The sequence below is a fragment of the Takifugu flavidus genome, chromosome 21, assembly GCF_003711565.1.
Source record: "Takifugu flavidus isolate HTHZ2018 chromosome 21, ASM371156v2, whole genome shotgun sequence".
In the NCBI taxonomy this organism is placed as follows: domain Eukaryota; kingdom Metazoa; phylum Chordata; class Actinopteri; order Tetraodontiformes; family Tetraodontidae; genus Takifugu; species Takifugu flavidus.
The window spans coordinates 9684596-9711975 of NC_079540.1; the positions used below are offsets into that span (position 1 = coordinate 9684596).

The 27380-nt window shown below is 42.7% G+C and overlaps 3 protein-coding genes and 3 long non-coding RNA genes across 8 annotated transcripts in view; 3 read left to right on the forward strand and 3 right to left on the reverse strand.

Annotated features, from left to right (window-relative positions):
* The window catches only part of ext1c (exostoses (multiple) 1c), a 53947-nt gene extending 40841 nt beyond the window's left edge, over window positions 1-13106 (forward strand). For all 3 annotated transcript variants that reach the window (XM_057020464.1, XM_057020463.1, XM_057020465.1), the window contains 9 exons: window positions 3385-3478; window positions 6122-6229; window positions 7249-7368; window positions 8919-9051; window positions 9301-9419; window positions 9596-9691; window positions 9865-10112; window positions 12216-12387; window positions 12476-13106. In XM_057020464.1, coding sequence (XP_056876444.1) covers window positions 3385-3478; window positions 6122-6229; window positions 7249-7368; window positions 8919-9051; window positions 9301-9419; window positions 9596-9691; window positions 9865-10112; window positions 12216-12387; window positions 12476-12661 — 1276 coding nt within the window. In that variant the 3' untranslated portion in view covers window positions 12662-13106. The remainder of the gene's footprint in view (window positions 1-3384; window positions 3479-6121; window positions 6230-7248; window positions 7369-8918; window positions 9052-9300; window positions 9420-9595; window positions 9692-9864; window positions 10113-12215; window positions 12388-12475) is intronic.
* Window positions 13107-13622: 516 nt separating this feature from the next.
* Window positions 13623-17045, reverse strand: zgc:114119 (Mediator of RNA polymerase II transcription subunit 30-like). The gene is made up of 5 exons (XM_057020472.1): window positions 16884-17045; window positions 16196-16422; window positions 15909-16067; window positions 15612-15701; window positions 13623-14455 (listed from the first exon to the last, which is right to left on the reverse strand). Exons 2-5 carry the CDS (start codon window positions 16418-16420, stop codon window positions 14360-14362), a joined length of 570 nt encoding a protein of 189 aa, XP_056876452.1. The 5' UTR covers window positions 16421-16422; window positions 16884-17045; the 3' UTR covers window positions 13623-14359.
* Window positions 17046-18971: 1926 nt separating this feature from the next.
* On the forward strand, window positions 18972-20543 carry LOC130518242 (uncharacterized). Its single transcript, XR_008947968.1, has 2 exons — window positions 18972-19214; window positions 20064-20543. It is a non-coding gene; the product is annotated as an uncharacterized LOC130518242 (long non-coding RNA).
* Window positions 20544-22411: 1868 nt separating this feature from the next.
* Window positions 22412-24279, reverse strand: LOC130518396 (uncharacterized). The gene is made up of 3 exons (XR_008948015.1): window positions 22655-24279; window positions 22556-22614; window positions 22412-22516 (listed from the first exon to the last, which is right to left on the reverse strand). It is a non-coding gene; the product is annotated as an uncharacterized LOC130518396 (long non-coding RNA).
* A 106-nt stretch (window positions 24280-24385) lies between these two features.
* On the forward strand, window positions 24386-26255 carry LOC130518394 (uncharacterized). Its single transcript, XM_057020955.1, has 3 exons — window positions 24386-24441; window positions 24623-24758; window positions 25302-26255. The coding sequence occupies exons 1-3, from the start codon at window positions 24401-24403 to the stop codon at window positions 25608-25610; spliced, it is 486 nt and encodes a 161-aa protein (XP_056876935.1). The 5' UTR covers window positions 24386-24400; the 3' UTR covers window positions 25611-26255.
* On the reverse strand, window positions 25924-27339 carry LOC130518395 (uncharacterized). Its single transcript, XR_008948014.1, has 3 exons — window positions 26865-27339; window positions 26500-26607; window positions 25924-26356 (listed from the first exon to the last, which is right to left on the reverse strand). It is a non-coding gene; the product is annotated as an uncharacterized LOC130518395 (long non-coding RNA).
* Window positions 27340-27380: the final 41 nt, after the last annotated feature.

A 27380-nucleotide genomic window follows, 5' to 3' on the forward strand; every position in this document is an offset into this window, starting at 1 on the left:
ATGGATGGATGGATGGATGATGGATGGATGGATGGATGGATGGATGGATGGATGGATGGATGGATGGATGGATGGATGGATGGATGGATGGATGGAGAAAATGTCTTCATGATCACCATTTTATCTGTGCTTTTTATATTGTTTTAACTGAGAATAATCCCTATTGACCAATCAAGAACAGCCCATGGAGTCATGTGACCTCATTTAGTCCGATTTCATACACTTGAGATGCTGCGATATCTCACCATAGATGTGCATTTAGGGGCCATGCATAATATAAAGCAGCCTGCGTGCAGGAGAACGCAGTGATTCACGCTTCCTTGGTCACTCTTACCTGCCGGCATCCAGTCACAGATGCTCTGACTCAGTCTAATATGCAAAGGCTCTGCTTCTTCTGTTACTCTGATACAGCTGCATTTAAAAGGCAGCTTTTACCCAAAGCTGCTAATGCACGTTCATCTAAAGGCCTTTTTGTACGCATAATGATCTGACAGTGACTACTCGCTGTCCTTAGAGATGTAGGACTTTGACCCACACAGACCAAAGTCAGAGGAACCTTTAGAATATCAATCAGCAGATCAGTTTTCCTTCAGTGGGATGAGAGGAAACACTTCTCTGTCCTGGTGCCAGTATAAGGAACTGGGGAGCCGAGGATACAGAACATGCAAAGACAAGAGAGAGATGCTGAGACAAAGAGCAAAAAGAAGGAGGAAAGTGGGGGTGTGGGAGCAGGAACCACACAGCAGGCCCCTTTTGTTGGAGACAAAGTGCTGCTAAATGATTAACCTGCTTCTGCATTAAAGTACATTTCCTCATTAAAGGAAAGCAGCCGGCAGAATGAGTCTCCTGGATCACAGACGGAGCAGCTCGCTGTCAGACATGCACGCATTTCACGCACGGCCGGTCGGCTAGTTAACACACACACTTGCAAATACACGGGCACACGCAACCAGCAGAGGAAAGTGGGTCATACTAACTAGATCAGTCTCACTGCAGTGGTGACCAGCAGGAGTCCCACTGTCTCACATTAGACACACAAAAACCAATTTGCATCCACAACGCTCACGCCAAAAGAGGATTCCCACGCCTGTGGACCCAGCGCGTTTGAAAACGTGCACTTCCTCCATTCGCACTTGTTGCACATCAACACGTTTGCCTTCGTCATCGGCTTAAAGCATGTTTAGAAAACTCATAGCGCTCAACAAACAACCAAATGCAAACGTCTCGGCGCTTATTTGCATGCTAACACAGAGCCAACATGTGGGTTGGCTGCTGCCATCGGAACGCTGTGACAACAAGTGACGCAAATGAAAACAAAATAAACAGAGGATGTTTATGTCGTATTGGGGAAACGGTTTTAAAATCCACACGGGATGTCGTCGTGGCACACAGACTCATTCCCCGTTCCCCCTCAGAGCTCCTTCCACAGGTGAGGAACGCTAAACAAAGCGGCCTTTGTCCGTGTCTGTGTGGGTTCTGACCCGGTCAGAATACACGCTTACACGTCGATATGTCGGTGTCTGAGAGTCTTTAACGACGCTAACGTCGGCGGCGAAAGCTCAAATCTTCTCATCAAGGCGGCAGACGAGGCCTGCGGCTCCTCACTCAGAGGGTGAAATAAATGAGTCAGCGGGCGAGGAGATTAATGGCATTCATATTTTACACTGACATTCCCTCAGCAAATAAACAAACCGGGAGGGGGGGAAGTCTCCCAGAAGTGCTTGTTTCTCTCCCCATCTGTTTATCCTGCGTCTCAGTGAGGCCGTTACACGGCTCGTTCGTTGGCATTCCACTTAGATGGAGGCGGCGCTGATGCGTAGGTTTCCATGTGGCTTCTTTTTCATATCGCCAGAGTGAAATATGAGCTGGCTGTGGTGACGCACGGAGGCGCTCTTTAAATTTGTTCCTTTGGCACAAGTTCAGGACTTCCTGTCTACAGCCGAAATCAATAAGAGGGCAAATGGGAAGAGAACTTACTTGAGAGCACAGTGATGGAGACGTTTCCATTCTGTGGGACTCTGCAACCCTTCTGTCATCAAGGTTCTGAGCAATTACTTCACAACAACAATGGAGCCATTGTAAGCACATATGTGGAATGAAAAATCAATAAAAGTCCAGAATTTGACCACCCTGGCAGATATTTCATCAGTTAATCCTGAAGTTGGACACCGACATATTAAATGGTTAGAATTAGGATTAGATTAGGGTTAGGGGTTTATGGTTAGGGTTTGGTTAGGGGTTAGGGTTCAATTAAATGTTAGGGTTAGGGCTCAGTGTTTGGGTTAAGGTTATGGTTTAGGGTTGGGTTTGGGTTTAGGTCTAGAGTTAGGGTTAGGTTAGGTTAGGGTTTAGGAATTAGATTTAGGGTTAGGGTTATGATTTAGAGTTTGTGTTAGGGTAGTTAGGGATTAGGGTTAGGGTTAGATTAGGGTTAGGGTTGGGTTTGGGTTTAGGGTTTAGGGTTTAGGGTTCCTCTAATTGGTTGGGTCTCAAAGAACAATGTAACAAGGATCTTAAAGGAGGAGGAGGTAAACATGGAAGGAGGTGAGACGGTTGTTGTATTTCTGGATTTCTGGATGCTGTCAAATACAGAATGAGGCATCCTGAAGGAGAATTTGTAAAAAAAAAACAAAAAAAAAAAAAATTCTTATGATTTCTTATCACATCCTGCTCCCGACCAGCACAGAGTAAGCCTCAAGCCCCACCCAGGAGGGGCTTATCTAAGTACCTACTCTTGGGCAGGGACTGTAAATGTTCCTGTAAATGAGCTTCCAAGGGAGGTTCCTGCGGTACCATAAAATTACCCCAAAGTTCCTGCGGTTCACGTCTCCCAGTAAACAGTCGATATCAAGCCGGCGTAGTTTGTTTGGTTCGTAACTTAAGACCTTTAGCCAAAACAAGATCTGATTAGACAAAACTAAATTGGAGGATGTGGAATCGGCCTGTGCCTGGCTCAAAGGCAGTAGTGGCAGGATTAGTTCACTTTGTGCATGAGCAGTGAAGGTGTTGTGTGTCCCAGAAACAGACTTTGTGTCCATCAGCTCTGTGTTTGTATGAAGACTGTCCTCCAGTTTCCTGCTGGAAAAATTTATTGAAGCCATTTCTTTTTCTTTTTACTTCTGCCAGTTTTTCAGATTCAGCTCTGTCCCTGGATACAATACGATTCCAGTCTTATCACAATCTTGAGCTTTGACTTCCTACAGCAACTCTGATCCCCTTTTTACCTCTTTCCTCAGAGCAGTTATACTGCATCACTTTGTGCTTCTAATTCATTCTCTATTTGTTTGTCGCCCTAAACTCTTTCGAAATGAATCACTTTAGCATCAGCATAAGAAATCAAATCAACGTAAGTCAGAATTGATACAGAATTTGTCTTTTCCACAGGTTTGATTACCAGGAACTCCTCCACAACTCCACGTTCTGTCTGGTGCCACGTGGTCGACGCCTGGGCTCCTTTCGCTTCCTAGAGTCACTACAGGTGAACGTCACCCTCAGACATACTCAGCTTGGCTGGAAAATGTCCTAATTCTGTTGTTTTAATGTTTTTAACCTGGTCAAAACTTAGTGGAAATCCAAAACACAAGCAGAGAAGGTTCAGTCATGGCAGGCTGCATTAGTCACTCAACAGTAAACATCATTAAGGTCTGACTCTTGTGTTTATGTAATTCTGTTTCTCTATTTATGCAGCTGAGAAATGTGTTTCTTTCTGCTGTGGGACCCACTGGTGCTCACCCATCATGACCGTGACGACTTCAAAGTTTAATAATAGTTGTGTAATTGTCTGCTTATGTTAGCAGCAAATGTGACACAACCACACCCGAACATCCCATCCAGCACATTAGCTAATGGTAGTATGAGGGTGTTTCCCAAGTTCTGTTCACTCTGTAGCCCTGTTTAAGAACACTAGGAACAACAGTGCAACAAACATTTGAGGTTGGAGTTTAGATGAAGTAACTCTAACCCTGTAGCTCATTAAATAAACACCATTTTTGCTGTAGACACTCCAGGGAGTTTCAGAGTCAAACCCTCACTGCACGTGTCAACACATGCTTGGTTTGTGTTAGCGCCACATTTATCATCATAACAAGCAGGCTTATCGTGGTGAGCTCACATCCCAAAATATTACTCATTCTCTGTTCTCTGACTTTATCCATTGTTTAAATATAAAGTCTGTTTATGACAAGGATGTCAACAGGTAACAAGTAATCAATCTAAGTGTAATCGTTAACGTCCAGATGACTGAGAACAGAACTCTTCATCCGTGATCGGCTGTATCATCACATTCATTCAAGAAGAAAAGTGATGGCGACGTGTTTCCTAATTCCCACTTGTTACCGTGACGCCTGCACAACCAACCAACTGTGTGCCATTACAGCAACGCTCAGCACATCAATTCAGTAACGCGCTAATTCAAATTCAGAGGGCAACGCAAGGAGGATGTGCAGAGGATGCCGAGTGTTTATGTTCCAGCTCTGTGGTTAATGTGGTCTTTTGGTTATTGACACCTTAATGGTCACATCTGCGAGAGGTTTCTCCCCCCACATCTCCATGTGTTGAGTGCAATTCTAACCGCAAAGGCTCAATTTGCTGTTTGCTGCGCATTTAAACCTAAAATGGGTCCATTAACACAGGGTGAGGCTGACACGTTGGCGCATTTTAGGTCCGCTTTGGTGAAAAGTGCACAAACAATGGAACAACACTGGAGCAGCCTGGCTCTCTCTCTCTCTCTGCTGCCTGTCGAGGGTCTCGCTCCAGAGCAGGATGCAGTAGATGCTGATTTAGCTTCTCTAAATGTTCTCCTGCTGTTTGTCTGAAAGTTGCAGGAGGATCTGTGTCCCAACAACCTCCGAACAGACCAGCGGCGACGATCTCCTCTCGCTGTTGTCTTTCTGTGCTTCCCTGGTCTTCCCATCATCTTTCTCATTGGATTTGAGGCTCTTTTGAAGACTTTTCTTTTACGACTTGCTTTGTTTTGTTTACTTTGGTGCCAGCCAAGCCCGCAAAAGAACTGGCAATTACCAGTGTGGTAAAAAAAATCACGCTGCCAACTTTCCAATATAGACGTTCGCACACTCACCACCATACACATTTAATCAAAGCTTGCCTGTTTTCATCTCCCAAACCAAACAAGCCCAGATTGGCTGCACATGGAGGCTTTCATATCGGCCTCTCTTCAGTCAGGGTGGGCAAGAAATGTTTGAAATGTGCTTCTACTCTGGGGGCAAGCCTCAGGCAGCGTTTCAAATGTAGAGGCCAAGAGATTATCACTGTGGGAGTCTTGATGTGACCTTGTCGTGGCCTCTGGAGGATCCTGACACATATTTGCTGGACTGTCCTTCAGCAAGTCTATTCTCAGATGAAATGGAGGGGCCCTCCCCGGCGAGCTGGGGAGTCTTTGATCGACAGCGTTTTCAGACACCGCTGCTGTTCTCTGGTGGCTTAATTATACAAAAAATGAATAGGGAAGAAAATAACAGCTGGACTCAACACTGCACACTCGTGGTGGAAAGTAACAGTAAAGAAAGAGGGTGGGATGGAATGAGAGTGCACCGATGAGAACAAAAACAAACAACATGAAAATAAAATCCATGAGAAACTCCAGCTAAATAAAGCGCGCCCACATCTCGGCCTTATCTTTCCTCACCGTCCTCTCATCTGTGGGTTTCTAACACCGTCCCAGCGTGTCCTCTTGAGTGGCTGCGCCTAATTATTCCTACAACAACCAGGCCTGTCAATCACGTCCATGGGAGTGACAGACATTGACTCTCTCTAGAATGATGGGAAAACTGAGCTGTTAGTCATTCCACTCGAAGGTCTCAGAGACTCTCAAGAGTGACGCTCAAGAGCCTTGATGACCTTATGTGCTGAGTGAGGAACCGAACCGTCACTGGCTGATGTTCCTGTTACTGAAGGGGGGGGTGAGGGGCAGCCAACCACATTAGAAGTGTTAAATGTTCACTTCCTTCATTCATCACTTGCCTTGTCTCTAAAAGACCTCCTCAAGCTTTTCACTCTGTGTGTGTGTGTGTGTGTGTGTGTGTGTGTGTGTGTGTGTGTGTGTGGTGTGTGTGTGTGGTGTGTGTGTGTGTGTGTGTGTGTGTGTGTGTGTGTGCGTATACAGGCAGCATGTATCCCAGTGCTGCTGAGTAACGGATGGGAGCTGCCGTTCTCTGACGTTATACAGTGGAACCAGGCGGTCATCGAGGGAGATGAAAGATTATTACTACAGGTAAGATTTCACTTTGAATGAATGAATGAATGAATGAATGAATGAATGAATGAATGAATGAATGCACATTCCAGAGACTGCATGTATCAAATGCAGTGGTGACCTCTGAGGGAAGGAATTCTGAAGCGCAAAACGTCTGTAGTAACTAACTTGACCACCAGGCAAAACTCTGACATGCATTTTTGAATGACTAGTTTTGGAAAACCCAAATTGATGCATTTATTACTATACCATACAACTGTAAATGGAACTTGAGTGAAAAAGGCAAGATGGCAATATTCATCCATCTCCACTCTGTTCCAGAGATGTTAAAAAGCAGCAGAAATGCAAATCAAGCTCATTTTTCTACTACAGGAACACAACACTGGCTGGAAGCTTTTATTGTGAAAATGTGTTTGATGTTAGCCAGTGGTGGCTCTGATGGCAAACAGCCAAGTATATACCATAATAAGGTCCTGCCGTGGTTGCAAAGGCATCCATGAAATCTGGGACAAAAATGTGAGCTATGCTGGGTTTGTAGTTCCAGTATTTACCGTGCTGTACTGACTCAGGTTCCTCTGTAGAAACACTAATCACTAACTAAAAATGGGATTTCTGCTGATGAATGCTGAAAAATATTTGCCCTCCTCTCAACCCCCGTCACCACCATTGCCATAGAAATAGAAATATAATTTCTATTTGTTATATTGTAACTGAATTTGTATGAGACCTTTCAGCTTTTTATTTGTCCTGAAGAAATTCCGAAGAAAAGAAAGTACATAACACAGTGTTTGAGATTAAACATTGAGGCTTTAAAAATGTCGCCACCAAGAGGTGCAACTAGAATGCAAAGTCAGCTCTTTCCTCGCTACATGCACATAAACGCCGTCACCAGTCAGTAGCTGAGGTTTGATATCAGCCAATACGGGCCTAAAAACATCACACACATGCAGACATCCTTCTCCAGTCTGATTTAAGAGGCATCAGTGGCTTCAAACCATTCTTAATATTATTTTATTCCAATGTGTGTTTGTTCTTAGGTGCCATCCACTGTGAGGGCAGTGGGGAATGACAGGGTCCTGGCCCTCAGACAGAGGACCCAGATGTTGTGGGAGGCCTACTTTTCATCGGTGGACAAGATAGTCCTGACCACACTGGAGGTGAGCTTTAACCATGAAGATGTGTAAAATATGTGTTCCTCAGGAAGTCCATCTAAGCTCTCCCTCTTTGTCTGTATCACTTTCACCACTATTTTAACTGCATCCATCTATATTCCTAATACAGCCTTGGAATTTCAGGTAAATGAGAGGTAAATTGATTATGCAAGAAGCATTAGTGACGATCTAATAGCTGATGTCCAGAAGCACAGAGCAGCTTCTTCATGGCCAGTTTGCCGTCATTCCGCTCAATATGAGCATTGCAGCTGCTGTTAAGAGCATCTCAGAGATGGTCTGGGGGTGGACTCCACAGAGAATACTCCTGGACTCATTATTTCATGGAACAGCAGCTACAATATGGTGAAGGACAAACAATAAAGCACAATGAAACAGGAAAAGGTGCACTCACTTATTAACCGAAGGCCACATCTTCAGGCGTCTCTGCCCTCAGCCCCTTTCCGCCACTTCCATCAGTGTGTTGGCCTGATGGGGGAGGCTGATGGGGGAGGCTGATGGGGGGAGGTAGGGCTGAAAGACCGGAGCTGTTTTACAACATTTGATGGTCAGACTGAAGGTTGTTCCTACTCAGTCCAAGGAGAATTGCTCAACATACAAAACTCCTGATTTATTTCCCGGTTCAGAAGAGTCACAACTCACCTTGTTTGTGGTAACACACAACTGTTATAATGGAGGGAAAGTGAGTCATTTCTGGGCCATCAGTTTCCCCTGGGGTAGAATTGGAACGTGCGTGTTCCACTTTAACCAGGTTTCCTTTTAATACATCGATCCTGTCAACTAAACTGCACACATTTACTCATCTAACCCCTGACTCGTATTTAAAGTTCAAGATGAGCTGCAATTAGTGCAGCGGCCAGAAGCTCCTAAGTGTCCGTCACTGTCCGTTTCAAACTCTGTATTTTGTGCATTTTCTGACCATGGCCGACTCAAACGTGCAGCATCCACTGTAGTGAACACAGGTGTTCAGGTGTTTCTACTCTATATATGAAAATATTCACATCCGATCTATGTGAATCATCTCAGAAACCCCCCCAATGCAGACACATTTTGCCAAAAAACAAAACAGACCTTGCAAGTTTCTGCCTGTCTGATTAGGCTTGACTCGTGCTGCGCTTTCTCCGGGTTCGAGGAAAAAGAAAACCCTTTTGTCTTGCTGCCTGCTGTGTTTACTGCTGAGGATTTATGCCACAGATAATAAAGCAGAGGTTCTGGAGGTTGGTGATAAGCTGCTTATATACATACAGCATGTTGGGGGGGACCTCTCCCCATGGACCACAGCTGTGCAGTCAGCTGGAGGTCAGCGGGGCCTCCTGAGCCGCGGCTGCTGCTACGCGGACACCTCCTGTTGGTGTTCAACAGAAAGTGCACGGGCCGATTGTTGAGGATTAGCTGCGGAATATATGCAAACGCCAGTCCGGAGCTGCAGCAGATCCTCCATTAAGCTCCCACACGCTCATCTAGAGGCTTAACTGGGAAAAAAAACATGAAAGCGAAACAGGTGTATGACGGTCACGCTTCTATCTGTGTCTCCCCAGATCATTAAAGACCGCGTCTTCTCTCACGTATCGAGGAATAAGTACATGTGGAATTCCCTGCCAGGAGGTTTACTGGTCCTGCCGGAATACTCCACCCACCTGGCGCATTTCCCCTTCTACTACCTGGGATTAGGTGAGCACGTGCATGATTCCTTTAATAGGACGCTGATGAGTGATCACCACTCGACAAACAATTCAAACAGTGAGTGAGGAGCTCATCTGCATTCATTTGGCAATCACGGTGTCATCGGAATACGAATCACGTTGATTATCCACTCATTCAGTTCACTTTCAGGTCGGTCCTGATTTATAAATCCCAATTTGGGTTTGATTTACGTAGTCAAAACTGGTAAGCGTCAGTGTTTTGCCTCCCTGTGTTCAGGGGTCGGTCCAGGTCAAGAGTTCACCGCCGTCATCAACGCCGTCTCACCGCTGGTGTCCCAGTCTCAGCCAATCATGAAGCTGCTCCAGGTGGTCTCCAAGTCCAAATACTGCTCACAGGTACAGTAAGCTGAGCTCTGGGAGAATTAAACTGCTTTATTATGAATGAACCAGTTTACTAATTGTATTTGTTAGTATCAGATTACGCCGGTACTGGCCGCCACTCTTGACTGGCATTCTCATCTCTTTTCTAATGCGGCACTCTGTGTGTGTTCTGGAACATCCCTTCACTCCAGATCATCATCCTGTGGAACAGCGAGAAGCCGCAGCCCAGTCGGAGTAAATGGCCCCCGATGCCGGTGCCCCTCACTGTGACGGATGGCAGGAGGAAGGTGAGGAACCAGCCTGCGCGTCTCAGGTCTTCTGTGATGTCATGAAGTTATTTATCTGATGCATTTGCTGCTAGAAATGTCCTCACCAGCTCACGTTCAAATCTTTTCTCTCCTCTATCGGTCCAGAAAGCTTGACTGTCAGGCTTTAATCTGTAAATCCCTGTCTCTCCCAGACCACCAGTCGGTTTCTACCTCACGCTGCCATAGAAACCGAGGCGGTGCTGAGCCTGGACGAGGACACGGTCCTGTTGACCAGCGAGGTGAACTTTGCCTTCTTGGTGTGGCGGAGCTTCCCTGACCGTATCGTGGGCTACCCTCCCAGGAGCCACTTCTGGGACCCTCTGAAGAGAGCCTGGGGCTACACCTCTAAATGGACCAATGACTATTCCATCGTCCTGACTGGAGCCGCCTTCTACCACAGGTACACTCAAGCCAAATAAGAAGCCCACAGGCTTGGACTGGTGGGAATCCTCTGTGAAAGAACCATCGTGGGTCACCCTATGTTAATTAAAAGTAGAGTTCCTTTAAAGTATCACCAAGTGGACAAAGGAGTGACTTTAGAGACAACAAAGTTGTTCTGCTGTGACGTTGTGAGGAGGCAGCTGACAGGATGACAAACGGGCTTAAGTCAACTTGTCTTCATTTTAACAGGCAAAGTAACAGCATGGAAGTTTTTTGTTTTTTTACATCCAGGAGCTTTTGCAATGTTTTGTCCAGGACTGTCAACTCAAACAGGTTAGGTGGGCTCAGGACTGACCTTCCATCAGGCCTGGTAATATTGGTGAAATGGAAATAAAAACTCTCATCCTGCTACTTAAAAAAAAACAAAAAAAAAAACTTTTGTAGTAAAACAAATCTTATACGCAGAACACAGTCCATCACAAATTGTACTTTAAGAGGGCAACAAATGTCTTTTCTTCTTCTTTTTTGATGAAAAGGGCGTTGTAACGCTAAGTCGCCTATAGAGGGCGCACGCTACACTACACTATAAACCCCGGCAGGACAACGTTGACGTCAAGGCTGATAGTTTGTGCAAAAAATAAAGAAAAATAAAAGTGACTAATAAAGTAAATAAAGTGACAAAATCTCAACATTTACCCATTCATATGTAAATGAGTCCTGCATTACTTTAGTGGCGCCTCTTTGATTTGCCTGACGGAACTCAAATTTAATGTTACTTTTTTTAGCCCATGAGAGCTGCGACAAACGTGAATTTAAGCCTGCTGGGATGACAAACATCGGATCCCGCTGGCGGTGAAATGGTTAACTTGTCCCAGATACATATCAACATACATCAGGCATCTCCTCTCATGTTTCAGCTGCAGGTTTGCATCCACTTCAGATTGTGCGCCAGTTTGATTTGAGCTGTGCTCGCTGACTGATTAGTGAGAAGGAAAGATCAGGGTTGTGTGACAGATGTGAGTGACAAATATTCCATACGGAATCCTGCAGGAATTCGCAGTGACGGAAAAATCAAAAGCTTCAAAACGTCTCATCTTCCTAACCGTGTCACGCTCATGCACAGCCCCGCGTTTTACGAGTCCCCGCTTATCTCTTGAAGCTGCTGAAGTGTTTTCAACAAGGATAATGAAAGGTTCTCTGACGTTCCGGTCAGTGATCAGCAGATCTAGGATGGTGCAGGTTTTCCTGACACTGTCGGCGTTTGTGTTGCTGTCGCCAACATCAACACGTCTGACTGAACCAGCTCATTGTTGTCAGATATTTTTGAATGCTGCTGAAGGAGCCACCGGTTCTCTGGACTTTTGCCATCAGTTTACATGGTTTGTGTTAATGATCGATAAACCTAGTTTCATGGAGTCACAGCTGCTTATTAAATTTTCAAGTTTCCAAGGTAATTCTTATTTTATGTAACGATACAGCTAGCAAGAGCAATCATACAGATGAGATAATTTCTTACATGAACTGATGAATCTGTGCATGTTTGCACGTGTGCCTTTAGAGATTATGAAGCCTCTGCTGACAGGCTGATGGCAGATTTAATAACCATTTGATTATAAGTTGCCAAAAGTGGTTTCCTCTTGTGCAACTCGTGAAATTATCTCGAGGTAACAATAATTAACCTGTCATCAGGAGAAGACACGATTGTTCTCAGGAGCATCAGACACTTAAATATAAAGCTGCATGAAAAATATACTTCAACACGCACATCAGGAGACACCAGGAATGAGACCAAGTCAATACTGCACGTTAGTTAGCAGCTTCAAAGCTAACTTACGCTAATTGTTGGTTTTGTACTTGTATAATTTTCTTCTTAATGATGCTTCATGCTGAATAAAAACATCCTTCCATTAGTAGCTGACGGCTGATTTCAATACCTGGTGTTTGCTCGCGTGCTTTCACTAAATATTTTCTGGTTCACAGTAAATAACATTTATTAGGCTTCGGCACGTGCTTTAAAGTAATGTTGTTGATGCAAAAGTAATGTGTGACTGTTAGAATAGGAGGTTTTTAGTCCTTTATTGTTGCAGCCATCACATCCGTTGACCTCTGCCCTCGTCCACAGGTACTACCACTACCTGTTCTCCCACTACCTGCCCCAGTCTCTGCGTACTCTGGTGGACCGCACTTCCAACTGTGAGGACATCCTGATGAATTTCCTTGTCTCCGCTGTAACACACCTGCCCCCAATCAAAGTGGCCCAAAGGAAGCAGTACAAAGAGTTGCCCAGCGTGCAGGTAGGCAGCCATTTCCCTCCCACTCGCCTTTAATGCTGTCACGCTGACATTTGGAAGCCGATTAATGAGGATTGATTGTACTTCCCAGGTGGCAAAGAGTGTCCCCTGGGCGAACCCGGAGCATTTTAACCAGCGGCAGGAGTGCATCAATACCTTTGCCAGCTGGTTTGGCTACATGCCCCTGGTTCACTCTCAGTTTCGCCTGGACCCTGTGCTCTTCAAAGATCAGGTGTCCGTCCTGCGCAAGAAGTACAAAGACATGGAAAGGGCCTGAGGACACGCATGCTTGGAAGAAACCTCGAGCTCTGGTGTGGTGGCCTTAAGGAAACCAAATGGACCAGCGTAGCAAGACGTAGCTCCATCTGTGACCTGGACACAAAGGACCAGTGGGAGACGGACCCTGGTGGAATACGTGCTTACATGCATTATGTCTAAGTGTTTCTCCTACCTCCACAAGTCAGTCAGGACTACGTGAGGACGGTGGACAGAGCGTCTCTGGAAAATGGCCCCTAACTGGGGTCAGATGAACTTGACTGGACAGTTTGAAATGTGAGCGTTTGGATATCAGTTCTGCTGCTGTGAGGAGGGCTGGCGTTGGTGCCAGCCTCTCCGGCTGTCAATGTGTGTCTGCATCACCGTGCAGGGGCTGTTGTCATGGCAACACATCATTTCACATCAAATTGTTACATGTAAACCAGTAAACTGATTTAAGAACGCAACCTCGTGGTCCTCCAGCTCTCTCATTCTCACATCTGTTCAAAGTCCAGGGAATATATTTTCATTTGCGACGCTACTAAAAATATACTGAACAGGACAAATTTGAAGAGGGCAGGAATAATCTGGGCAAGCGTCAGAAATGGAGGACTAGTACCAGCTCTCATGTCCATGTAACATCCTTTAGATGTTCCTCAGTCTTACATTTAAAAAAAGAATATGTGGATTAAAGCAATAACTTAATATTGACTTAATCATACTTGAAAATTAGTCACATTTGATTAAGTTTGCATTTTCAAGACTGCTATGATTCAATTTGTCAGAATTAGCCATGTTGACACACAGAAGCACCAGCAGCTCGCTGGTGTGTGTCCAAACGTGTGCGTCGGTGTTTTTACGCATCCGCTCTACTTTGAAGGTGACCCTGCCCTCCCACCTGAGGGGTTTGGACATGAACACCAGCGGAGGTGGAACCAGCAAACCCCCGTCAACAAGCGGCGCCGACAACCACACACTCGGAATTTTATTAGAAAAACGTTTATTTGTACAAACAGAGCCGACCTGTGGGCTCTACCTTTTGTCCCGGAGTTAACAAAATAAAGTCAGACAAGTGGGTCTCACCACCCTGAGGGCAAACAGGTGTGCTATTGAACATGCTGCAGTTTGATCTCCAGAAACAAATGCACGCTTCCCCACCCTTCTGTAGGAAACACCTGAGATACTTAGCTGCCAAGAAGCTCGTTTTCACCATTTTCACCACCGGCTGAGTTTGTTCAGGAACAATTGTTGCTTTAGTAAATCACACATAAGATCTTCTGTGTTCCACCTGTGCTGAAAACTACTCTGCCCCATTCAAGTCAGGACCTGGACCCCTCAGTGTTTTCAGAAAACTGTTGGACCGGAGGCTTTGCAGGCATCAGCTCATTGCTTCAACTCTATATCAAGTGTAAATCTTAACACAGAGGTGTTGAAAGACTGGCAGACAAAAACCGCTGCCTCATTCAAAGAGGGTGATCCTTGAGGCTGGAGTCTGGGAGGATCTTATTGTTAGGCAGCAGCAGGCCGGCCCCCTCCATGAATATGACCCAAAAGAAGCACCACCAGCTCTACAGCTGGCTCGGTCCCTGTCGTGAAGAACCAGCAGCGTTGTGAGTCGCCTCAGGCTTTAAATCCAAAATTGTCCTCTTCACTTGAACGTTATCATCCTCTTTGAAGAACTCTTTTTCAAAAAAAAGGAGAAAAATAAAAAAGATTACTGTCATTTCCTCAGCGTCAACATGGCGTTGACGTCCCACAGCAGGTTCCTCATCTGATCCATCAGCACCTTCATCTCCTGGTTCTTCTGGCGCACCTTCTGGAAGTGAGCAAGAAAGACATCAAAACATTTACAACCATTTAGGCTGAATAATACGAATGGTGTAGAAATTAAACCTCCACTGATATGGTAGTAAATAAACAACCTTCTGGGATCATTTCTGATTATTTTGCCTCTGTCTGCCTTGAGGCAACTGTTAACCCCCCTTTAAATCATCTCATTAGAATAAAAAAAATCCATATTCATAGACAAAAATATGCACATTTTGAAAGCATTACCCACACCTGAAGCGTGGCGTCCACTCTGTACTCAGTGTGTGACAACACTGCCACCTAGAGGCATTTGTGGAGAGGCTACACTAAGACCTCTGGACACAGAGCTGATATCTTTGCAGGAACCAAAGAAAGACACACAGGATAGTCATCAGGCTTGAAAAGCTCACCTCTCACACACACACACACACACACCACACACACACACATATATATATAAATGTATGTATATATAATATATATGTATATATAAAATAGCTTGCTATGCCAGATTGGGAAACTCCTTAGCAGTAGCCAACCAAAAACTGTCCAAAGGTAAATCTGCAAAGCTCAGCTTTAAACCACGGTTTAGCTTCAGTTCAGTTAGTTCCTCCTGCTCCTGTAGTCATGTCCTTTCCACCACCTGATGCTGAACTAATAGGTCCTGAATCCAGTCAAGGCATTCAGTGGAGGCAGAAGAGAAACAATCATCACTAATTCTCTTGTCCAAAATTACAAAATAATTAGCTACCTGCTGCCACCTACTGATATGGAGGAGTACTACATGGCTACTCTGCTGATTCCTGAGTAGTCCGCAGAGACTCTCAACAACGGCACATTATTAGGAGATAATAACTAATTCATTTTCAAAAAATATTTTAGACCAGTTACGTGAGATTATATAATGTCCCACAGCACACCAGACAAAATCTCAAGGCACAGTGGTTAAAAAAGACTGGTCTAAATGATTTTTAAAAAGCCAGAAGTAAATTGTTTTATATTTATACTTAATCTAGAAATAGTGACTGACAAACATCCAGCCATTCATTTAGATATGTATCTTCTAGGGTTAGGGTTAGGGTTAGGGTTAGGGTTAGCTTTTCCCTCAACAGGGTCATTTGGAGCTGTTAATGAGTTTCAAAGGAAGATCAACAGGAACATACCTCGAGAACCTCTGATTTCTCCTGGCTGATAGCAGGGCTGCAGGACTCCATTCTGACAGAAACCAACTCCTCTCCAACAAATGGCACAAGCTAAAGAGACAAAGGACACACAGGGAGTCAGACAGGACGGAGGACTGAAGGGGTTGTCAAGACGTGAAGACGGCCTACTGTGTTTTCAGTTTTAATTCAGGGGTGTAACAGAAACAAAAGGCTTTACAGAGAGGCAGCTACTCCCTGGAAGGCAGGAGCAAACCTCTACAATAACTAATAATAACTAGAAGCAGTCAACTTCCTGACCTCTGCCGGGCCCTCCTGCAGATCAGCCGTCATCTCCACACAGCGTTCATACAGGAGCCGCAGCTTTCTGAAGAACAGAGAAAGCTGCCGCAGGTGTTCCTGGAGCTTTCCAAAGCGATCTTGGTACATCGCCTGGCTTTGGGTCACACCATTAGGAAGCTGAATCAAAGACACAAAGTATATCCCAATAAATGACCAATCAGAGTCATCAATATTTCTGGGTCGGTGTGTCTCTTTCATTTTTAAACAGCGTGTTAACGTAGGAGCGTTTGTCTTTATGTCGGTACCTGTGTTGCTCGTGCAATCTGGAAGATCTCCATGGTGCGGGTCACAATGTCCTGGACCGTCTCCTGTCCAATCCGACATAGAAATTCCGGAGAGATCTCCCTCAGGGCTCCCTGGGGTGGCATGGGCTGCTGACCCGGGCCTGGGGCAGCACCAGGGGGTAAGTGGGGCTGCTGCTGTGGGGGCATTCCTCCCATCCCTGGCTTCTGGGGCAAAGAGGCTGCCATCACTGCACAAATGGTAGAAAAAGATAATTAATAATTTAATCACCAGTGAGACGTGTTACTATTTTTGAGTTAAACATATATAAATCTGCCCACCAATCTATATAATAATTACTATCCTATTAATTATTCTATTGTGTATCCAATATGAGTAAATGAGATTTTTTTTAATCATTCATTATTTATTATATTTACGTCACATATTTGTACGAATGTCAAGCAGTCCCAAAAATATTATTGCATTTATGGTTTGAATGTCTAACAAATGCTATTTTAATTTTATTGGAGATACCATTATTATTAGGGATGGCGCAATATCGCTGTGGTCTTCATATTCTATAGAAACTTTAAAGAACCACAATGAATATACTGTTCATCAATTGCTTAAACATGCTAAACTTAGCAACCTTACAGATATAAAAACTTGATAGCTACACAGCCATTAGTACTGTAAAATCGTCGTTACCGAAATGAGCTTCTTCTAGCTAAATCCTCTTCAAATATATCCCGAGCTGTGTGTTTTTTTAAAGACAAATCCTTCGATATTTACTCTTTTAAAGCTAAGTAATGGCCTCATTCAAACGAGTTTTTCCACAAAGCCCCGCACGTTTCCGCATTGAAAACGTCACTTCCGGTGCAACTGAGAACCATTTCCTGCTGCGAGATGGTGACAGAACTGTCCGAATAAACAGGAATTTTACAACACAACAAAAATATTGCAAAAATAAAACAAGCCTGTTTCGATCGCGCCTAATAATTTGAAAAATATGTATGTATCGATCGATCTGTTTGTCTGTCTATCTTGTTTGTGAACAATTGATCAGATTGTGAACAGTCAAATTGTTGCACAAGCGTTTATTTTTTTTAATTGTTCTTATTAAAGGAATACACCTTACCAATAAAAAGATACAGAACACGAAAGAAGGAAATAAGCAATGTACTTTGTTGTTTTGGTTGATAATTGACCAGACATAAGTATATAACTTTCATATAATTTGAAACTCAAGACCACATCTTGTTTCTTGATTAGGTGAAATTTTACACTGGAAGAGCTTTTTAGAAGAGCTGCCTGACATATATTCAACATCTAAATGAATGGTTTGGTGTAAAGATGGCAAATATACCCTCAAAAATCCAATTGAAACGCATTCCAATACAAATAGATGTACTGTAGTTTTTATAGCACCGCAATTTATCACATTTATCCATATCTGAACACATTTACAAGTTTCGCCCTCCTGTAAGTGCATGTTCATGGAGAAACAATAAAACATTCAAATCTGACTTTCAGTAACTCATAAGATACTATAAAGGCGTCACAGAAGAGAGCGATAACATTGTCAAACCCCCGACTAAAACAAGCTGAACGACATTTAATGTTTAATCTTTGACCTCTGGGAATGAACGAAAGATGCATCATGTGAACAACCAACATGAAATAAAATTAAATGATGGCATACGCCTGGATTTTTATCCATGAGAGGCTTTCAAATGGCCTATATATCTATATTTATAGATATAGAGACATATACTCTATGTAATAGTTCAAAATATTACATTCATACGTGGAACTAATAAAGAACGATCTTATCTCACCTTTACTGTGGAAACACCCAAAATCAATAATGGTTAATTCTTCTGCTATCATGCTGGAGAATATGATGGGTGTGCCATTTCATCTACATCTGTCATGTCACCTCTGAAGTATTTGTATGAACTTAGTATCAAAAATTAAACATCAGAAGGCCACATTCTTCATGAAATATAAATACTGGAATCTTGTGCTATCAAAGCAGCTCAGAAAGTCCTGACCGGTGTTTGTTTTGGTCTTTTTATGTGACTTATCATATTTTATTTAATCTCATGGGTTTTGTTCCCTCCATTTGATGACTGGTTGATACTGAAAAGTGAAATATGTGCAGAATTCCGATGATTCCTCTGTCAGAGGTACAGTGCTGCGTTTTCAATATGAAGGATTAAAAGTGGAAGCAGATTATTGTTGCTTTTATAGTTACAAATCGTATAATTTTGAATTTGAGATGATTTCTTTTCATTTAAAGCAATTACACGGATTAGAAATGTCAGTTTGGCCAACTTGACTGCTTCTTGTTATTTTATGACTGGGCCAAGATTCTCTGATCAAGCTAACTAAAATGACCAACAAGTTTTATAAGATATATAAGATTGGACGACGTCCCTTGGTGGTCAGACAGGTTCAGTCCAGGATATTAGATGTGTCCGTATGATGCTCCTGGATCAGGTTTTCATGAATCATTTTACTCCAATCATCTCTCCCTCAACCTTGGCCCTTCTCTGTCCCAGTCACAGGGTTGCAAACCTGTTGGGTGAATTGACAATCCTGTATGTGGATAATATTGTAAGACAATGCAAAAGAGCTGATGATTCACTATTTTACCCTCTTTTTCTGCTTCAACAGAAATTCAAATCTAATCTATGTATGTAAAGTTCTAAAAGTCCTTTTCTTAGGCACCATTCATTAGGTGTACTTTCTTTAAGCGGACAAATGTGTCCACATATTTTATCTCATCTAATCTGCAATATTTACAGTGATTGTATTATATCATGCTGCTTTGAGAAGTGGAACAGGACGTTTTTACCGTGCTCCTGTGAATGTCTTTTATTTAGTTTGTCATGCTGATTATTACCTGGCTGGTTTAAAAGAGCAGACAGGCAGCTGAGAGCAACCATGAGGAACACAGCTAACACAAGGATGGAGACAGCAAAGACGCTTCTTCTGTGTGTGTGTCTGACCTTTGTGTCCCTGCGCTGCACTGAGGTAAGAGACATGAACTTCATCTTCCCGTATCAACTAGAGACGGACGGGCCTTTTGTTTTTTCCAATCGAAGTCAAATTAGACAGATCGTACATTTAAATACATCAGGAGGTCTAGGCAAATTCAGGTTTTTGTTTATTTTTACTGGACATTTAAGGAAATATGATGAAGGGAATATTGACATAATACATTCAGAGCTCTATTCTATTTCTGATCTTTTATGAGCATTTTGAAGAGGGAACCGCCTGATGCCATCATCACAGTGGCTGATAGAGAAACAAATAGATGCACATACGGGATGAGCAGACAGCAGAGTGAACCACTTCCAACCGCAGCAATACGCAAAGCTGACAAATGTCAACTGTGCAGAGAAGCATGCTCACCCATTTGCATGTTTTAGTTATTAATTACTACGTTGACAGAGATGTGCTGCCCCTTTGAAGGTCTAGGTAAAAGCTGGAGTTTTGGTTGTTCCCGGGAGTTGAAAACAGTAATTGTGCCACCAAAAAAGCATATCTCTCTCTCTCTCTCTCTCTCTCTCTCTCTCTCTCTCTCACACACACACACACACACACACCATTATCTCACTGTGTGTTTTACTGATATGATGGAATGCAAAGTATATTTGCAATACCCAAGTTCTGACCTGTCTTTAAACATTAAAAAGATACTTTTAAGAAGGTTGAATATTACATTAGTAAGCTGATACACTGTAGAAACAAAATAAAACTGACATTGTGATTTATATAGACTGGACTCTGCTGAGCTATGCTATCCAATATCTCATGACTGGCCTAAAACAAAAGAACATCCTAATATCAATGACACTGAGACGCAGGGATTGTTTACAGGGACAGGAAGTGACACAAGCAGCAGTAACCAGCGTCACCACTGAGACAAGCGTCCACACTACAGCACCGGAATCCGGCTACGCCTCAATCCAAACAACTTCCAGCAGGGCTCATTCCTCTGTCTCCACCACCCTGCAGCCCACAGAGTCTTCTGGAGCAACTCAAAGTTCAGGAGCATCATCATCCACTAGCCTGGGCCCTACTGATGGTGGCACAGCGACAAACAGGCCCCAAGCATCAGCCACCACGTTAAAAGCAGGTTCAGCTCCCGTAGTTGGGTCTTTTAGTCTTCTGCTGCTGCCAGTGATGGTCCTTACCTACAATGCACGTCACTGAATGTCCAGCACCAACATCGTCTCAACACAAGTGATTTTTTTACCTCAACTTTAAAGGGGTTCGTCGCCCTGCAGCCAAAGCCGGAGTGATAATGTGCAACCATACTTAAACCATAAATGTATCAGTAAAATAATAAGCAAAGAAGTCTGTCTGTCTGTCTGTCTGTCTGTCTGTCTGTCTGTCTGTCTGTCTGTCTGTCTGTCTGTCTGTCTGTCTGACCCACACACACACACACACACACACACACAGAAAGAGTGCCTGTCCAAAGTCACACAGGAACACAATTTGGTTATTTTTTTATTTTTATCTAATATGTAACTATTTCTCACAGTGAAAAGAAAAACTTTATCTGAAAAGAGGCTGAAGGTAAAACCCCTAACTGAAATGATCAGACAGGACAGAGTTAGAAACGTCACTTCAACACAGACAGTGGTAGCCTAGGCTATTATCATCTATTCAGTCGTTATAACATATGTTTGATTAGGAAAACCTTGTCGTTCCTCCATTACTAATCACCTGACCTGCCTGAAGCTACATTTGCATTCTGACCTCAGCAAAATAAATCACGTCCATCTCATATTAGACTGGTGGCGGCCAGACGTCACCATGCCAACAGAAGAGTTCTAAATGAGAAAATATGCGTTTTCCATTCAGCTGCAAAATGTGCTCCCTAAGTAATGCAAATAAAACAAAAATAGTGACAGAATAAATTGTTTTGGAGGTGTAGGAGTTCTCCTTTAGGCAGTTTTACTATACTTCCACACAAAGTGATTGGTTAGTGCCGTGTAGAAATTCTGATTCAACAAAGCTGTCAGTCAGCAAAAGAACCGCTATTGAAAGAGCAGCAGGTAAGTGTGGCTCAACAAACGCAGCAGAAACAAGTTATCTTTTATATTTGAAGTGATTTCAAGAGGCCCAAAGTGAAGTTTTGCATGTGTGGTCAGTGGCTGGGTGGAGACTGAGACCAGGCTTCCTGGATGGAAACAGGTATCAGGTGAAAACTCTGAATAGGTTATAAAAGACCAACCACTGGGAGAACCATATTACAAAAATCACGCTCTGAGCAACATCCTAACCAAAGAAGAGCTAAAATTTTGAGAATTTAATCCAATCCTGTCCCGAAAGGAGAAACATCCAAGATGAAGTACAATTTCATGAAGTTGCTGACTGTCTCTCTGCTGGGATTTATCAGATCACAGGTAATTTTCTTTAATGTGGAATGGATCGGACGGCAGATAAAAATGTAAAGAACCAAACTACAGATGCAGAAAGCTCTCATATGTTTGTTGTCACGATGAAAAACACATAGACTGGATTAACTGATATGGATGTTATAAGAATCTAATTATTGCTTACAAATTGTTGTGTGTCTTTATGTTTTCATCTCCTTGTTCTTTTACACAGAATTCCTCATCATTTAACAGCACAGAGATGGTAAAAAATACGACTTTAAATGTGCCTTGGCCATCCAGGAATGACACCAACACCACTGCCAGTTCCATGAACAGCTCTATGGTAACCTACAGCGTCAGCAACACTCACACCCCTGTAACTACGGTTGCAGAGACCCTGGTACCGACCACCACACCCATAGTGACCACGACCAAAGCGTCAGCGACGACACCAGGGATCGACACCGTCACGAACACAAAGGACACACCAAACTGTGGTTATGGGGCTGTCACTCTGTTGATCGGATCACTGGTTCTCTCTGCAGTTTAAGAATGAGCGCCCCCTGGAGGCTCATAGCAGGAATTAAAGCTATGCCGCTCAGCCATCGGCTACATGATCTTTTTGTAGATTAGGAAGTAACCCTAACCCTAACCCTAATTACTCTAACTACCCTAACCCCTAACCCATAACCTTAACCCATAACCTTAACCCTCACTACCCGAACCCTAACCCTAATTTCCATAACCCCTAACCTTAACCCCTAACCCATAACCGTAACCCATAACCTTAACCCCACTACCCTAACCCTAACCCTAACCCCTAACCCTAACGCATAACCTTAACCCATAACCTTAACCCTCACTACCCTAACCCTAACACATAACCGTAACCCATAACCTTAAACCTCACTACCCTAACCCTAACCCCTAACCCTAACACATAACCTTAACCATAACCTTAAACCTCACTACCCTAACCATAACCGTAACCCATAACCTTAACCTCACTACCCTAACCCTAACCCCTAACCCTAACACATAACCTAACCCATAACCTTAACCCTCACTACCCTAACCCATAACCGTAACCCATAACCTTAACCCTCACTACCCTAACCCTAACCCTAACCCTAACCCCTAACCTTAACCCATAACCTTAACCCATAACCTTAAACCTCACTACCCTAACCCTAATCCTAATTTCCCTAACCCCTAACCTTAACCCCTAACCCCTAACCCATAACCATAACCCATAACCTTAACCCTCACTACCCTAACCCCTGGAGGCTCAGAGCAGGAATATAGGCTACGCAGCTCAGCAATCGGCTGTGTGACCTTATTTTCGATCAGGAAGTGACTCTGTATGTAAAGGAAGAAGCAGAACTTACTGTCATTGTATTTATGGTTGGACAGTCTAGAATTGTGATTGGAGCATGAAAAATATCTGAGCTATAAAACTGCCTGAACTCGTGACACTGAACAGGTGACTGAGTTTTATGTGTGGCTGTGCTTCTATTTTAGACTCTTGAGTCATAAAGTCATACTATTTACTGAAAGCCCTTCAGAGCTTTAGCTTGTCTGGCCATCAGCAGAAAGGCCAAAGTCCAAACAACACAGACCAAGTGCCGAAAAACCATAATTGTGGATGAATGAGGGTTGGATTAGGGTCAGTGGATTTAAGGTCCTGGAATCACAGTGATTTTACAGATTTTGTTACCACACTGATTTGAAATCTGTGTTTTATTTTAAATGAATAGCTCCAAAGATCAGGGCTTCTCAATTCTGATGACCTGGTCTCACCTCTGGGATCTTAGATCAGACTTTGACTAAAATCAGAAAAAGATTGTGATTAATTATGTTACAGACGCACCAGAATGGACATTTGTCTTTTGCAGGCATGCAGACAACTGTAATATTGTGTGATTTGATGGAACGGCATTCCAATAAAGTCAAATATTTGATTTGTTCTGACTGTTACAGGCAACATCATCAATAAAGAATATTGTACTTTTTCTGTGTTTGAAATGCAATAATAAGAAGAAGAAGAAGGAGAAGAAGAAGAATTGGTTCTGTGGAATAATGTTATAACCATTAATATGTTAAAACCAATTAAACATAACAGGATTAATTATGATCTGTTTCTTGACATCTTCAAAAGTGTATAAAATGTTAATTAGCGTAATATCAGAATAATAATAATTCATTCCTTTTACATGTTTACTTCATAGTTAACATGTCCAAAGTCCACAGTATAATTTCTCCTGACTGAGAGTGACATTTGGTCTTGAGAGCAATCTTTTGTTTGTCAGGTTGTCAAATATTGACCTGAAGAAACAATGAATGATTTTCCTCATTGCTGCTTTATCATTTTCATTTGTAGTTTTTAAAGTTGTGAAACTGGACACAAGTTAATAAAATCCAATCGGAAAATTTTTAAAAGTAGTTTAGTGTTCACTAGTGTTCAGAAATGGGCAACGGACGTTTTAGCTCAAAATGAAGGTAGAAGATGATGAGAGATTTATGTATAAAAATCTCTTCCTCGCCCTCCTGGGTGGTGCCTCCTTCAGACCTGGGTCCTCTACCAGAGGCCTGGGACTCTGAGGGTTCTGCGCAGGATCTTAGCTGATCCTAGGACTGCGTTCTTCTGGACAAAGCCCTCTGATGTGGTTTCTAGTATCTGCTGGAGCCATCTACTCAGCTTGGGGACTATTGCCCCTAGTGTCCCAATCACTACTGTTGCCTTCATAATCCACATTCTCTCTATCTCCTCTTACAGCCCTTGGTATTTCTCCAGCTTCCCAACTTCCTTATTCCTGATGCTGCTATCACATGGGATTGCTACTATCACCACCACTGTTTTCTGGTGTCTGGTATCTATCTACCTATATATTGCAGCATTGATTTTGCATTTATTATTGACTACTGGTAAATTAGTGACCAATTTCAGCTATTATAATCCAACTTAACCAGCTTCCTGTTCCCAGACCTATGTCCCAGACGTATATTGCACGTTATAAATTTCCTCCACCCCTTTTTTCTTGCGTATTTTAGCAAGAATTTCCTTGTTGACCAAGATAAAGCCAGAGAACATACACAGAACAGGACATTTCAACATCTCCGCTTCAGCTCCTCTTCTCTCTCCAACATGAAGATCCTGGGAATTTGTTCACTGTTGCTGCTGGCAAAGGTAACTACATATGAATTTTGTTTAGCATTTATCTAAAAATCAACATTACAACATTATTTATTACAACATACTTTTAAAAAAATAAACTAAAATTAGAAAAAGCAAATGAGCTACAACGGACTTTCATGTTTATGATGAGTTCTAAATGCGATATACATTTAAGTGTGAATTTTATCCCCTATTTATGAATTCTATTTAAGAATGGTATTGTTGGATTTCAACACTTACTACCCTAATGCGAGTGATGTGACTGTTCAGTACATTTTTGCTGTTAACTCAAACATGATGAAACGTCATTTTTCTGATTCAGTTTTATATTTATTTTAATTCCGAGTTGCTTGTAGCTGATGTAAAAAGTCTCATTTAAATTTGCACTCACTCAAGTTAGATTTTGAAAAGAAACTTTGGAAACTTTGAAAAGATGTTCTGATCGTGCAGCAGAAAAAACTAGCTTTGATTTCTTTAACCCTCCATCTGCTGCACTGTTAAATCTATCTTAGTAAAGACTTTCTATCTAACCTTATGTATGCTCTATCGCTGCAGTCCAATGCCCAATCCTCCCCTGGCCCCAGCACCACCACAACGCCTATCACCACTCTAGAAGGCACTAACAACCCCACGATGGGCACCAGCACCACCATGATGGGGACCAGCACCACCACCACTACAATGGACACCAGGACCACCACAATGGGCACAGCCAACACTACAATGGTCCCCGAAGTCACCACAGTGAATTCCACTGTCACCAATGCAACAACAACTCCTCAGACCACCCCGGGTAACGGAGGCTCAGTCCTCACAGCTTCGCTGCTGTTTCCTCTTGTGTCTGCGGTGCTCTGGGTGCTTTGATTGTCTTCCAAAAATGTTGTAGAAAGAATCAGATTAACTCAAATGAGACTGACTTTGCAGATACAGATAGATTCTCAGCTATATACCGGTATGTGTAATCTAACTAAAGCGGAGTAATTAAAATGTTTAAGTTAAGAAACTGAACCTCATCTAGGAAATGTGAAATATGTTTGTAAAAGTACTGCGTACAATGTCTCACTACTTTATAGTAATATATGCACGTTTTGCAATTTCCCGTCAACATTTTCTATTAAATGTCGTTGTTAGAAAAACAAATGTTGTAATGAAAGAATGCAAGAATTTGAATGAATGAATTTATTTGTATTTCATTCAACTTTTTTTTGTTGTTTTCAGTTACAACACACATTTTTAAGCTATTTAATAAGTAATAGATTAATTGTTTTCATAATTTCACTGTAACTTTAACTTGCACCTTGAACCTGGAGACTGGAGCCGTACCTTAATGGCTGACTTTTGCTTTTACTCACATTTCAGATCCATTTTACTCAACTTGAGAATTTCTAACAAGTCTAGAAAAGATGAAAAGTTGAGCTAAAAATGTAAAATCGCCTCATAAAAAATGATACAATTTGTCACCAAACATTGAGTGAATTGCTGCAAAATTAAAAAATAAAAAAAAAGAAATACTTGGCCTTCTGTAAACGTTCTTTCAACATTTATTCTGTTTAGTCTTCTGAGCGGCAGACGGCCAGCACAGCCTGCAGATGGTCTCCCTTGAACTGCTTCTGTTGTCAGAATGCAAATATAAAAGTTGTATGATGCCACGCTGCTCTTTCAAAGTCTCATTTCAATAAAAATAAGAAAAGAAAAGAAATGCAACATGTGGTTATTTCCTGATAAATCTTCCCCCTGTTTGTGTGTGACCCACCTGTAGGGATGTGTAAAGGGAAGCACCTGTTAGCTTCAAATAGGCTACTCGGATGCACAGCAAGTCTTCCTCACTATGAGACACCATGATTCCCTGCAACACTGAGCTCTGAAAGATGGACGGTAGTTTGGATTTACAAGCAAGAAGCGTTTGCAATTCTGTCACAAAGCCAAATTTAGGAGGAAATTGAAAGAAACAGCTGCAATTTTATGATTTCCTGCTCTAAGTTATTGCAACAACTGCCTCTGTCTGATAAATCTGGATAAAGACTGGAAATTGGTCAATGAGAGCAGATTGAAGGATTTTTCCAGTCAGACACTAATCTTATAATAATTAGAGCACAAAAGGTGACGCCTCCACGTTACCTTGGTGTTGGTTAGTCTTTTGGCCAGGTAGGCGTAGGGGCTTTGAATGCACTGTGCTGTCACAATGCAGATCCAGAGAAAAGATAAATCAATGATGATGGAACATATAGAAAGATGCAACCGATCAGAATATTTCACTTGGGACTATTGCCCCTAGTGTCCCAATCACTACTGTTGCCTTCATAATCCACGTTCTCTCTATCTCCTCTTACAGCCCTTGGTATTTCTCCAGCTTCCCAACTTCCTTATTCCTGATGCTGCTATCACTTGGGATTGCTACTATCACCACCACTGTTTTCTGGTGTCTGGTATCTATCTACCTATATATTGCAGCATTGATTTTGCATTTATTATTGACTACTGGTAAATTAATGACCAATTTCAGCTATTATAATCCAACTGAACCAGCTTCCTGTTCCCAGACCTGCGTATATTGCACATTATAAATTCCCTCCACCCCTTTTTTCTTGCGTATTTTAGCAAGAATTTCCTTGTTCTTTCACCAGAAGTGGATGA